General features: G+C 38.4%; 1 protein-coding gene across 2 annotated transcripts in view; it reads left to right on the top strand.

Moving 5' to 3' along the window:
- The window catches only part of wdr27 (WD repeat domain 27), a 53,654-nt gene that overhangs the window by 9,099 nt on the left and 30,319 nt on the right, over positions 1 to 14,236 (top strand). For both annotated transcript variants that reach the window (XM_063492275.1, XM_063492274.1), the window contains exons 13-21: positions 2,493 to 2,562; positions 2,746 to 2,817; positions 2,895 to 2,995; positions 3,410 to 3,499; positions 4,233 to 4,354; positions 5,518 to 5,651; positions 5,862 to 5,959; positions 7,666 to 7,787; positions 12,205 to 12,302. In XM_063492275.1, the coding sequence (XP_063348345.1) occupies positions 2,493 to 2,562; positions 2,746 to 2,817; positions 2,895 to 2,995; positions 3,410 to 3,499; positions 4,233 to 4,354; positions 5,518 to 5,651; positions 5,862 to 5,959; positions 7,666 to 7,787; positions 12,205 to 12,302 (907 nt within the window). The remainder of the gene's footprint in view (positions 1 to 2,492; positions 2,563 to 2,745; positions 2,818 to 2,894; positions 2,996 to 3,409; positions 3,500 to 4,232; positions 4,355 to 5,517; positions 5,652 to 5,861; positions 5,960 to 7,665; positions 7,788 to 12,204; positions 12,303 to 14,236) is intronic.

The following is a 14,236-nucleotide window of genomic DNA, read 5'->3' as shown; positions in this document are numbered from 1 at the left end:
AATACTGCAGATGTGAATCTGATTCATTTAGATTTCTCTGTCAGGGAGAATAGACAGCTTTACTGTTTGACCTGAGTGGTCACAATTTATTAAGAATAAAATGAAATAAAGAAACAAAGAAAGGCAGATGACGTGGAGCACAATAGAGTTTCCTTTCCTTTTCACGTCATGCCTACTCCTTGAAGCACTAGAAGCCGTTGGACCCTACAATTCCCACTAAACTGCTGTGATCTACAGGATCTTCTCTCACAGAATAAACAGAAAATAAAGTGCAAATAATGAACTGAAAATGATTGGACCCACTGTATGAGTTGTATTTCCCCATAAAACATTGTGATCCAAGCAATATTAATTGTCTCCACTGTATTGGCAGAGAAATTTGTTTTCTGTGAAACCAGATGAAAGAGAGAGAGAGAAACTGAGGTTCTCAGCGTCACCATAAAAAAGAGCAGTTACCTTGATACAGACACACACTGTGGCCTTACTTTAGCTTCATGTTTGTAATGTAGTTCTGTCACACCTTACTAAGGAGCCTCTGATACTTTTAGTTCTACTCGCATTGCTGTCTGCTACTGTCTGCTCTTCTCATCACAGGTCAGTAAAGCCGTGACACAGCTAATGTAAAATGAGGTCTGAGTTGACTGATTGAGAACAAGACTTGGTTGGCTAATTCGTATAAAACAAATAAACAAACAAAAGAGTATCGGACATTTCAAAGGGGCTCTTCTATGTGCTTTTTTTAAGCTCAGCTAGAATAGCGTTTATCTGTAGCAAGCCATTTTGGCTCCCTTTAAGTAATTTTGTTTGTATTTGGCTTCCCTTCATTAACAACAGGTTGGTGGGTGGGTGGGGCTCCTGTGCTCAGATCCAGAGATCTGTGCCACAAATGACCATATTAGGGATAAAGAGAGACAAGAGTGGAACAACTATCAGATTCTGAGCGTTTACAACCTGAAATCTGGATCATCGGGATTCCTGACATACACATATGCTGACCTCAGTGTTTGAATATTTGAATAATGTCCTATTTAGTAACTCAGGAGGTAAACACCTAAGGAGAGCATACAGCTGTCTCACTTTGTGAGCAGAAAGTTTTGGGGTGTTGTAGCTGTTCCATTAGACAATGAACATCCTGATGTGCTGAACCAGACTAAAGGATTTGAATATTAAGAAACATCTTTGAATAATTTTTGTCATTAGGCTAATTCATAATGAATGCCGTAAAACAAGCGCACAGCAAACTGCTGTGATTTTACGCACATATGACTTTCCTTGGAAATTCGTCTGAAACTCTCACTTTGCTTCACATAACTGTCTACTGTAAAGTCAGCGTAAATTATGGGATTTTTACTGCCCCATAAAACTAAAGCACCATTATACATCAGCAGGAGATCAATAGGGCCATTAAGCAACGCCAAGTGATTGCGTCTCCATTTAATTGGCCTAAAATGCTTACTTTTCAACATGTAATCTGTTCTGGAGCAGCAAAAGCTACTTAGTATGCCGCCTCACAATACATTGGAGGAGTGGAAGGTGGTTTTGCATGTAAGCCACCAGTCTCACAGAACTTAAAAGGACTAATGTTTTACCTAACATTTAAATACTACATAACTGTTGTGATACCGGGTGAATTATGCAATTCAGGTTTTGTACACTGAAACATGTTTAAACATACAGTTGTGGTCAGAGGTTTCCATCCTCTCATCACTGGCATGAATTCTGTGCACACTTTGAGCACCTTTGTACTAACTGAGCATCATTTAAATGCTACAGTTTGCACATTAGATGGATGCTTCCAGCAGGATAAGCTTGGAACATAAAAGCGAGTTCACTGTACTCAAATCAACTCCACAGCCACCAGATCTCAATCGAATAGAGCACCTTTGGGATGTGGTGGGATGGGAGATTTGCTTTATGGATGTGCAGTGCAAAACTCTGCAGCAACTGTGTGATACTGTCATGTCAGCATGAACCAAAATCTCTAAAGAAGTTTTCCAGAACCTTGTAAAATCTATATAATCAAAAATTAAGGCAGTTCTGAAGGCAAAAGAGGGTTAGGTCCAGTATCAGCAAGGTGTACCTAACGTGACCAGAGAGTGTGTACGTATATATACGCCTGGCCCTGGAGACTATATGACCTTTTCCTACTTCCCCTTTGTTTGACAGAAGAACAGTTTTTGGAAGAGCTCACAAATTTTAATGGCTGTGGAAAAAATGAGCTCATAGTGAACCATCACCGTTCATGGCTTTATGGATACACTTAATGCTTACAGCATGGAGTGGTCACCCAGAAATCTTGAATCCTCCTTTTAAAATATGAAACTGCTTCACGATACTGGTAGATATATTGTCATTTTAGCAATATTAAAGAGTCTTACCTCATCCTGCCACTGCACCATCTATTGATTCGTGTTTTAGAAATGCAGTATATACTCGTTATAATACACACTTCTTCGCTGGTGTCCTAATGAGCATCTTATCTTTTAATGAAGGAGGTGTAAAGGACCAGCCTCTGGTTTTCCACTGTAACGTGAAGTCATCTGGATATACTAGTGCCCCGAGGTACAGAATAACTTTTTGCCAGATAGATAATCAGATTACAGTTTATTGGACTGTCCAATGTTTTATTTTTTAATCTCATATTTCCTTTTTGTTAGGTAAAATATAGTTGCTATATGTATATATATTTTATTTGGTTGTTTGTATATGTTTTTTTTTATTTTATTTAATTTATCCTCTTTTCAGGAGGATCATGTTTTCACCCAAAACAAATGTTCAAAAAAATTCTTCCTCTAGGAAAAAGGCTGACGGAAATACGTAAGCGACCTAAGCTAATTTCATTTAAAAGACAGTGTTAATAAAACGTGAATAGTGAAAATACTTTTGCCATTTAGAGGTTCCCTCCTTAAAGATTACCCAGCAGACGGTGTGGCACCGGCTATCCCATGTGCTGATGTGAGCGTGAAGAAGCATGTCTCATGCCTTCAGTATTCAGGTAGGTCAATATGAGTAATTTTGTCTTTTTGTCTGTTGTTATTATTATGTGTTTTTTATTAATGAAACAGTTGAAATGCTAAAGGTTGAGGTTATTAGTCAGATTTGGGATTGTATTAGAAACACCTGCCAATGTCGAACCGTTAGTAGATCTAATAACTGTCGACTGCATGGAGTATTGTCCATCCTGTGCTGTAAGGGTGAAGTAAGGTAACAATAATTTATGAAAAATAGCTGGCAGTATATTAGAAACAGTTTCACTGTTGCTGTTTCCTGAAGATGAATGTTCCTCTTTCAAACACAACATTTCACAGTTGTGTCTTAAAGGCTGCTTTACTATTTTTGGCTGTAATAAATCAGCTGCGGACTGAAAAATCCTAATAAAACAATCCCGTGTTTCCTTGTCCCTCCCAAGGTGATGGAAAACAAATCCTGTGTGGTCTTGGAGACAGCACACTGTTACTGTACAAGTCCTGCCTTACTGGCGCTCCAGCTGTCTATATAGGTGTGCGATGCAGAGATGAGTACCCATACTTTTGTTTGATATTTTTGTGTTTCTCATCAAAAGAGGTTTTTCTTTTTGTGTTCGACATACAATTTCCCTAACTGATTCAAATGATGCTAAGGTTTAAGAGTTGGCACCTCACAGAGATAAGAAGGATGTTAATAATCATAAGTCTGCTCTTGGCTTGGATAACTCATTTGGGCCCTTCTGAATGACCTGGACCTACTCTGAAATGGGTGTGTGGCTTGACATGAGAGTTTTAAAGAAAATTCTAGTTAACTCACTAAGCTATCACTGTCAAAAACTAAACACTGAGCTCTCTGTTACCAGAATAGTGTGGTTTGCTTATGTTCCAGAGCAATAATTGTTGAAAGGCTCACATTCTCTTCTGAGACCTTTTAGGTTTAAACTAAGCATATGTCGCTATTATATACAGTGTGAAAGATTAAAGCATTTCTGAGACGAGTGGTCCCGGGCAGTAAAATTAACACTGACAGAAAAAGAAAGAATACCCGTGCATGTCAGGCATCACTCGATGGCTGAAGTGCAGCTGGATCACAGGTCTCCACAAGGGGGCAGCAGAGATAAAAGGAGAGAAGCTGAGGTGACACGTAGGTCACCACAAGCCTATTCTCTTCTGTCTGCCTGGCTCTCTTAGCAGTACCATAAAAGTAGATATTGTAGCCACACTCTGTATTACCAGGTTACTAAAGTTGTGCCTTCTTTTATCTAGGGCATGACAAGCCAATAAGCAGTTTGAGCTGGAGCCTTAGCAGACAGTGGTGGCTGAGTGCGTCAGAAGACCTGTCACTCCAAATCTGGACTCACTGTAACTCAGAGCCTGCCATTATCATGGTAAATCCCCAGTGAATGCACATACACTTATACCGGTGTCTTATTTTTTTTCTTCTCTTTTTTTTTTTATCTTACTTTCACTCCCTGTCACCTTAATCTCCCATCACAACTACATGGCCTACTTTAAGCCTTTATGAAATTTCCCTCATTTCTTGGAAGTCCAAGTTCTAACCATAAAAACCAGTGTAATAAAGACCAGCCAGAGTGACCTCATATTGCAAAAATGTCCTCTCTCCGAAGGTCTAAAAAAAATTAAAATAGATGTAGAAGTTCAATAAAATGACTACAGATAACTAATAGATAGCTCCACACATTTTTCTTGTGTTTTCAAAGATCAGTGTGATTGTTGGAAGGATTTTAGTCCCCTACAGATCTCCTTCTGTCATTCCGATGTGTTACTGGTTAGGTAAAATGCTCAAACTTTTTCCATTTCCATCTGTGGTTCATAAAATTCAGTCATAGCACACCTTTATAATAGGACAATTTCTATGTAACAATCAGATTGTATCTTGGACATGTTTGTACAGAACTTGCTCAATTCACTGTTTCCACTGCTAATTAGAAAACTAATGGAATTTAAAAACAAGGAGGCCAACACAAAAAGCCAAATTAATGCAATTATGAAATAATGTGTTTCTTGGCGCAGTGATAGCACTTTTGCTATCAAAGCCTCAACTGAAGTTGGAGCATCCAAAACTCTGATCGTATGCAGACCCTCCTTACCTCACTGGGTATCATATTTAATGGGACACTCAGTTGCTCTGTCATGCCAAGTAAAAACAAGGGTCTGTCCTTAAGCTCCAAGGTCTCCCCATAGCTGATGCTTATCATCCCTGCTTTGTTTCACTCAGTTAGACAGTTTGGCTGGGTCTACAGCCTTTGACTGCTTGGTATTTTTGTGAAACAGCTTGGCAATGAATACAAGTCGTTTCAGGGACAAGGGCTATGTCTGGGTGAGCCAGGATCACAAACGGCTTCTGAGAGTTGCAGTTGTGAGAAAAAGTTTGTTAACCACTCCAAATTGTGAGTCTGTGTTGATGAGATGTGGTCTGGTATACTGGTATAAGTAAGACTGAAGTAAAAACTGAAGTAAAACTGAAGTCTTGCAAATGTTTCAGTAATTAAAAAAAAATACTATTAAGGCTGATTTTTGTCTCTGCTAGGGTGACAAAATGTTCTCCAAACCCATTAGAGGTGCTCAGTTTTATTATCTCGACAAATTTGTACTTCTGGCATCCGGGCCCTCTCTGTACCTGTACCTGTATAACCTGGACATCACGCGCGATGACATAAAAAGGTAATTGCAAGTGATTTATACATGTAAATAGATACACAACAGTTTACCATGTGAACCTTATAAATGCTACGTAAACTATTGGTTTATGTATGTATTTTCTTCATTGGTCTTCAGCTGAATTGCTATATAATCTTTTTTGTCATGAAGCTGTATACACATGGATGTATTGTGAAGAAAGTGAGACAAATTCAAGCTGTTTTTTCTCCTTAGATATCATCAGCGGAGTGTCAGCAAATTGGCTGGATGCTTTACGACAACATCAGCAACAGACATCACTGCCTTGTCTGCGATCAATGATTTTTTTTCGCGTATCCTTTCTCTTGTTGTTACTGTTCGTACAGCAGAGGTGTTTCAGTTCAGACTGCACATATACAGACATTTCCTATGTCATCCACAGCAGTTCGTCTATGGTGTCTTTAGATGTTGCCCCAGGGCTTCCATTGTGAATTTTACCTGTAAATGAATGAGGTTTTCTGTAGTTTATTTAGGAATGTGAGGAATTTGAGGGTTTACAATGCATTTATTTTCCAATAAATCCACTAATAAGAGGTCCTCTCAGGAGCAGTTCTGCTCCACTTTAATTCACTTTGCTCTACGATGTACAGAACAAAAAGAATATGCATATAGGGTGATGATATATGTTAATATGCAGATATACATATATTTAAAGTCTTTTCAGAATCCATGCAACATTAAAAGCATATATAATTAAAGTGAGGAACACCATACAGCAAGAAAAATGCATAAATTATTCTTTATGCATTATAATTGGAATTCAATCAAAATGTTTAGTTTATTTATTTTAGTTAATTTAAGAAAAGTAAAAAAATATTGTATTCATAAATTTGCATTCATCCTCTTCCTCCTCACCTCACCTTATCTCTTGAACCGAAGTCAAGGATCTAACACATGCAAAGATGCATAAACATGCTTTTTTTATTCCCAGTATTTGTGCAATTAGTTATTGTCAGCAGATTAGACATGCGACCTTCCCGTCTCAGCACAGCTGACAAGCCGGCTAAACAACAACAACAGCTGGTTGTTACAGCATTATGCCAGCAAACATTAGGCTTGAGTGTCCTAAAAATCACACTTTCCCTCTGAACAGTTTGCTTACATTCGTGTAAGAGTTTATTCACTTAGTGTCTAAAAGTGTTTGATCTATTTTAAAGAAAGTTCCACTAACAGCAGCATTTATTAACAGAAAAGTTCAGGATATCCTCAACAACTCTTATCAGACTCTTTTCACAGAGTTTTACTGCTTCCTCCATAGTAAATAGACATGGACACATATTGACAGCTGAGGTAAACAGTGAACTGACAGCCAACACTCATTGCAGATGAATGGTAGCCAGTGCTATTTGTCCTGAAGTGGCCACTTTAGCAAGGATTATGCACTTGAATTGGTAAGGGTAAGAAAACAAAAAACTGAAGTTTCATTTGCTATCTGAGAGCATTTAGACTCATAAGTGAAAATTGTCACGTATAACCAACAGCATTTGTGAGCTATTTTTCTTAGTGAAATGGATCAGTTGCATAGACAGAGTAATGTTAAGTTCTTCTGGAAACTGTCCAGTCTGTCAGAAATAGCGACTTTGTAATGATAGCTGTGGGATGCAACAGGTTTACATCATAAAATTGATTGGTCACATAAAATAATGGCAGCCTTCATAGGTCAAAGTGTGTATGAAATATTTGGGATTTTTAAAACTATTAAAATATCTCATGAGATTGTAACAGTTCTTTAGTAGGAGTGTCCATGTACAGCATAATAAGGCCTACAAGGCCTTCTTTTCATTTCTGTCTACTTACATAAAACAGCATGGAATGAATTAAGGTGTCTACAGGAAGGCAAACCATTGTATTCAGTTTTTGACTGAATACATCACATGCCCCTAAAAAGCTACCAAGCTTGTAAATGATAGAAAATAGTTGATTAAATGTGTGTTATTTTTGTTTGAGGTGCTGGTCCTCTGAGATAAACGTTAAAACATTACTTAACAAGCTGTTTCAGACATTGTTTTGGTGTGTGGGTCAGATCGGTCTATTCAAGTATTTGACATGAACAAAGGCACAGTTGCCTCAGAGGTGCCTGATGCCCACAGCAGAGCCATCCACTGCATCACACAGAACAAGGTGAGGCGATTCGACTGTTCATGTGAAAAAAACTACCCTTGTTACATATATGCATGTATTTGTCTTGTGTAATAATAATTCCATTCGATTGTATCTTTGTCTAATACTATTATGCTTTTTAAATCAAATCTCTTATATGTATTTGGATTTCTGTTAAAATATTTCCATTTGGGTATGCGGTATATTTGAAAATTCAATTTAAAGAAGTAGATGTGAACCCAGCTTTATAACTTCCTGTATGATTATTTCAGCCTTTATGCATGATGGATTGTAATTGGTTACGTTGCAATGTCAGTCATCAAAGTGTATATAAGCGACTTACAGTATGAAAGGACTTTTTGATACCCACTAGAGTCTTTAAGTGTGGAGTTTGTATGTTGTCCCTGTGAATGCATGGATCCTGTCCAGGAACTCCAGCTTCCTCCCACAGTCCAAAGACATGCATGCTAATGTCTGTCTCCTTGTGGTGTACTGGTACGTTTTCTCTCGCCCTGTGACAGCTGGGAAACGCTCCAGGCTCTAAATCAAGTGCTTGAACAATTTATTTCCAATTGCTTCTCATTTTAGCAGATAATGTAAGATAATTGAAGAGAAACAGCTTTAGGTGTAAGTGTTGTGTAAGTTCAAGTGTTTAAAAATGTCTAACCAGACAACCCAATCCAAAAAAAAGGTTCATTCTGTTCATGTGGACGTAGCTTTTCCAGTTGGAGAAATATTTCGTCACTCATCCAAGTGACTTCCACAGCGTCAGTTGAGGTTTCCCCAACCCTATAAACAGTACATTTGCATAATCATTGACTCTAGCTCAACTGACTAACAATGGGCTGACTGCAAATTGTCATGACCATTGATCACATAAATGGCCTCCTTGACTCCCCGTTCAAACCAGCGTTCTTTTTGGGATGTCCTCACCTTAGATGATTGAGCATGATATCACGGCAAAGTGTGTAACAGACAGTCCACCATCTCCATTTCACACATGAACGCATGCCGATGTTGCAGTAAGTTGCAGTCACGTGCAGTGACAGCAGAGGGAGATATTTTATTCCAAGTAAACATGAAAATAATCACGGGGGAGCGTCTCCCCCTGCTGGTAATGCAACTTCTGCATGCGTGTCCATTTCACGCTTTGCCTAGCCAAAGCGTGAAATGGACACGGTGGACTGGCGTGTTTATTACACGTTTTGTCATGTTACTGGGTTGAACCAGATACTTATTCTTGATGGCATTACCTTGGCCCCCAGTAACACTGTGAGGAATTCTGGAGTCATTTTTGACCATTTTTGTCCTTGAGTGTGTACGTTAAATAAATATGTACGACTACATTCACACAATATATCTAAAATTAGAAACATCCTGTCTTAGAGTGATGCTGAAAAATAGTCGATGCATTTATTACTTCATTGTTATCAGGGTGTCCTTAAAACTCCCTGAGAAAAGCCTTCAGTTGATCCAAAATTCTGCAGCAAGAGTACTGACAGAGATTAGAAAGAGACAGCATTTTTCTTCCACCCTGGCTTTTCTTAGAATCAAATTTCAGTTCCTTCTCCTCACATACGGGGTGTTGAATAATCAGGCCCCATCTTAACTTAAAGACCTCATAGCTCCTAATTTGGATTTGTAAAACAGACACCATCTCTACTTTTAAGATTAGACTTAAAACTTTCTTTTTTGATAAAGCATATAGTTAGGGCTGGATCAGGTGACCCTAAATTCTCCCTTAGTGCAATAGGCCTAGGCTGCTCTCTGTGTGCTTACACACCTCTCTGCATTTAATCTTTAGTTATTCATTTCTGGCTCTCTTCCACACTATATCTTTTGTCCCGTCTTCCTCCCATCACCCCCAACCTGTCGCAGCAGATGGTTCCCCCTGCTTGAACTTGGTTCTGACGGAGTTTTCTTCTTTCCACTGTCGCAAAGTTTTTGCTCACAGGTGGTTGTTTGATGTTGAGGTTTTCTCTCTTGCATTGCAGGGTCTTTAGCTTACAATATAAAGCACCTTGAGATGACTGTTGTGGTGATTTGGCACTATATAAATAAAACTGAATTGAATTCATATTATTGCGTGGCCTAAAGGGCCAGAACTCTTTACTAAAAAAGATTTTTCACCCTAAACCATAAACATAGCACTTATCCTGATAATGATAGTATTCTTTAATACAAATGCAATTTTTTTAAAGGCACATATTTAAGTTTTTATGTTGTTGAGCACTGTCAAATCTTTTTCACGTGTTTTCTCATTCATAGTCTGATTAAACCTAGCCTTAACCTCCAATCTTTGATAGAGGCAGAGACATCTCCTCAGTCCATACGCAGATTGGATGACGTTGAGATCTAACCCACAAAGCGAAGAATTTGCTTGACTTGGAACCGATTACTGGTGTGAGCCTCATCTTCCATTTTACCCTTGAAGGGGCTACTATTTGGCAGATGTAATAGTCTTACATAAGGCATCTATGAGTGTTTCGCAAGTTACGTAAGGCACAAGACACGGATCGTTTTTGAGGCAATAAAAGTGTTAAGTTTGTGGTGTGAATGAAAAAGGTCATGGTTAAAAACAAAAATCATGGTTATACAAACATTTCCGTGACAGACAGACAGGACATGCCATCATCAGTATCATTCATCTTGAATGTTACTCTGTAGCGCAGGAGGATTAAGACTGCCATAGGGGATGGCAGGAGGAGATTCCATGCTGGATGATGGCCTTGGAGTAAAGCTGTTCCATGATGCAGTCTGGGTTTATGTGGCCTTACTTCCACATCACTGTCTTGAACCAATCTGGACTCAATTTGTTGGTGTCTAATAAGTAGACAGCTTGGGCCGGCGTCCACATCTATTATAGTGCTATGAAGAATATTGCATCACTCGCAGTGAAACTATAAAATTCATTTATTCAAGTCTCATTTATTTATTCAGCATATAGTTAGCATTTTTATTGCCTCACATTTTACAGTGATATGGAGGGACTGGTATCTCTACATACAAGAGTCATAAGAATGCTTGCCAGCTTTGTAACAGCAACAAACCCATTACCTTTTATTATAAAAAAATATATAAAAATAATTACCTATTGTACAGATGCTCATGTAACTTAGTAGATACAGAAAAGTATATGTTTTGGTGTGAAGGAGGCTTGTACCCACTGACCCTTAGATACTGACTTTGGTCACATTTACCTCAACTTGCTTTACACTCGGGCCAGCCTGGATTAGCTGGATACACTGCACCTTGTGGTATGGATGAAGTGCATTAAAGCATTCAACTGCAATTCACTCTTGCACACAGCTGACTTTATTCCTTCAGCCCAGAGGTGCTTGTTCTTTGTCACGCCAGCTATTGTGTGCATTACATTGCGGAAAGCCTGTGGTGTGTTGTTTTTAGCTTGGCTATTGATGTCACTATGGGATTCTCCGCCTGGGGGCCTAAGGGGCCTTTGGGTGCCGTAGGATTAGTAGCATTGCTCCTGCTTGGAGTCTACACACATTTTTTCCCTTCACTATTGGTTTTCCTCCTGAGGCTCACCAAACATCAGGAACTGCATTTTGAGAAGCAGCTTTTCTTACTTGAAATTTCCATCGCCTTTTTGACAAAATTCACCTGGAACTCATCACAGCGCAGGACTTCTCGGAAAAAAAAGAACTGGAAATGCCCTCTCAGGCTGCCGTTCTCACACTTTCAGTGGAAATCTAAACAATCCCCCCCACCGCTTCTTTCTCTCTCTAACTCTTTTTCTCTCCAGCTCTCCCTAAGCTTTTCTCTCTTACACATTTACCTATAGCATTCAATAAGTTGTTCTGAAAGAGCTGTGTGGAATAGATGGATAGATTTTTAGTAGAAGTTCTTTGCTTTTCTATTTAACTAAAAAACAGTGATGACACAAAGACACTCCCACCTAACCTCACTTTTGCTTCCGTTTTTTGTTTTTACAGACCAGCATGATTGTTTTTTAAAATATCACCTTCTGAAGTAGTATACATTATAGCAGCGGTCCCCAACCTTTTTTGCGCCACGGACCGGTTTATGCCCGACAATATTTTCGCGGACCGGCCTTTAAGGTGTCGCGGATAAATACAACAAAATAAAACTAGTACCGGTACCGAAAAAAAGAAGATTTATTCATAACACACGTGAAAAGACCCAGGAAAACCGAGTTAACGATAAAAACGATAACAAAATAACGCTGAAAACCGATAAAAACCCTGAAAACCATACATTTCACACCTGAGCCTCAACTCTCGGCCCGGTACCAAACGACTCACGGGCCGGTACCGGTCAGAGGCCCGGGGGTTGGGGACCGCTGCATTATAGTAATAGTATAATAATAAAAAATTTAGGAAAAAAAAGAAGATTTATATCCATTTTCAGGTAAAGCTTGTGCTGACTAAGCTGTTTTGTTCGTTGTGTATCATTAAAGGGATCAGCGTTTAGCTCACAGGCTCCAGATTCGTACAACCTCTTCCTGACCAGTGCTGTCACTGATGGTATGAAGATTTGGGACCTTCGAACACTTAGGTCTGTATTATTGTAACATATTCTGTGCGATTTGTATTGAATTGTATTGTACTCTTAATGTGATCATAAGGCAAGGAAAATGGTGCTTTATAATCTACTGTAGTCTACTGTAGTCTCTTGCTTCTTAAAGGGAAATCATGTTCAAAACCTATAAGCACTATTGTATCAGTAACTAATGCATTTACAGTAAATGGTACTACAACAATCTTATGTAGTAAATGATTTACTACATAAGATTTCTTTTTGCAAAAGTTTTGAGCAAAGTATATAAAAGATCAAGTAACCCTGATGTCACACATCAGTTTGTCGACTTCTGTTGTTTTGTTTTTTTTAACATTTTAGTTTTTTTAAATTGGTAAGCATTGTAGCCGACTTTCTAGATGGTATTTCACAGGTGGATCACAATCTGATTGTACTTTTCGGCATTCATATTTTCAACACCATGAGCACTGTTGTATCAGTAGCTAACGTTCTCGTTGTTGTACCTCCTCTGGACACACTGACAACAATTTGAACTAAAAATGTCAAATTTGGAGTCATCAGTATGAAAGAATTCTTTTCGGATGCCTCTTCATCTTTTGTGCTGCACTTGTCTAGTTTCCACTGATTTTTTTAAGGGCATACTGCACAACATGTAGAGACATGCCAAGTTTTCAGCTAATAGCTCTTTTGGAATTACCTTGTTAGTGCAAAAATACTATTTTATATCTGCAAAACTCTTTTATCTTTAGCATTTTGATAAAGCCAGATAAAGAAATGGGAAGAAAATGTGTGTCTTTGCAACTGGCTGCTAGTAATAAAGTGCCAAAAGATAAAGATGAAGACACTCCTGGTCATCCCTTGATTTAGTAGCTTTTTTATGCTTAAATGATTCATAGGTCAGAGTTAAGTGGTTTAACAAACAAACAGTCAGGTACAAGCATTGGACTGAAGCCTGGATAACTCTTGCACAAGACTACTTTAAGAAAGGATTAGAATGTCTCCTTGTTAGCAAAATATAAGGAAATGAGGGCTAGCTCAAGATTTTCTCCTAATACTATACATTGAAGGAAGTAATAGTGATCAATATGCTTGGAAATTCTGAAAATTTCTTTTTCATTATGAAATTATTTTGCCAAAATTTGTAACATTCCTATTCAACCTTTATCACCTGTTGACAAACCTGGATGAAGGTTGGCTTCTGAGTCTAGTGTTATTTCACCAAATCCTCCAGATTCTCATAAATCCAAGAACGTTAGGGAAGAAATCATTTTTATTACACTTCTTTTGTTGAGACTTTAAAGATGACCTTATATTCGACTAACTTCAACATTTTCTTACACAAACATTCCTCAGTGATTTGGATTTTTTTTTTCCTTTCTTCTTTTTTTTTTGGCCGAGTTGAACGGCATTATTGAGTATTTCATTCTTTCATGTCTGAAGCTGCTTCCATGTGTAACTCCTCTTCCGTCCCTCCATCAAATCTTAATGCTATCTGATAAATATTTGTGGCTCGTTTCTAGGTCAACCCCTCATTTTAAGAGGTTTTATCAAACATCCCTCAGTACGCAGAGTTCTTTGGCGGTGAAACATACGCATGGATGAAAACAATTAACCACTATTAACCACAAAACATGGCGCAAGGCCACTAAATGAATATTTCAGTCTTGTTTACTGCTAATCAAAGTAATCAAATCAATGTTAAAATTGTTTATCAAATATCTTTGTGGGGACCCAAAATTCGAAGTTTACTAAACTTGTGGGGACCAACAAGTCCCTTATGGGGACAAAATCTATCGCCCCATAAGTTTGAAGGCATTTTTGATACTCAAAATGTGGTTTTAGTGTCAGGGTTACAATTAGGTTATGGGTTCGGGATAGGGTAAGGGTTAGGGCTTTGCATTCACTTTTGATGGTTAGGGTTAGGGTAAGTGGCTAGGGAAAGCATTTTGTCA

Source organism: Pelmatolapia mariae, linkage group LG13, assembly GCF_036321145.2.
Source record: "Pelmatolapia mariae isolate MD_Pm_ZW linkage group LG13, Pm_UMD_F_2, whole genome shotgun sequence".
In the NCBI taxonomy this organism is placed as follows: domain Eukaryota; kingdom Metazoa; phylum Chordata; class Actinopteri; order Cichliformes; family Cichlidae; genus Pelmatolapia; species Pelmatolapia mariae.
This window is presented reverse-complemented; position numbering and strand designations above follow the sequence as displayed.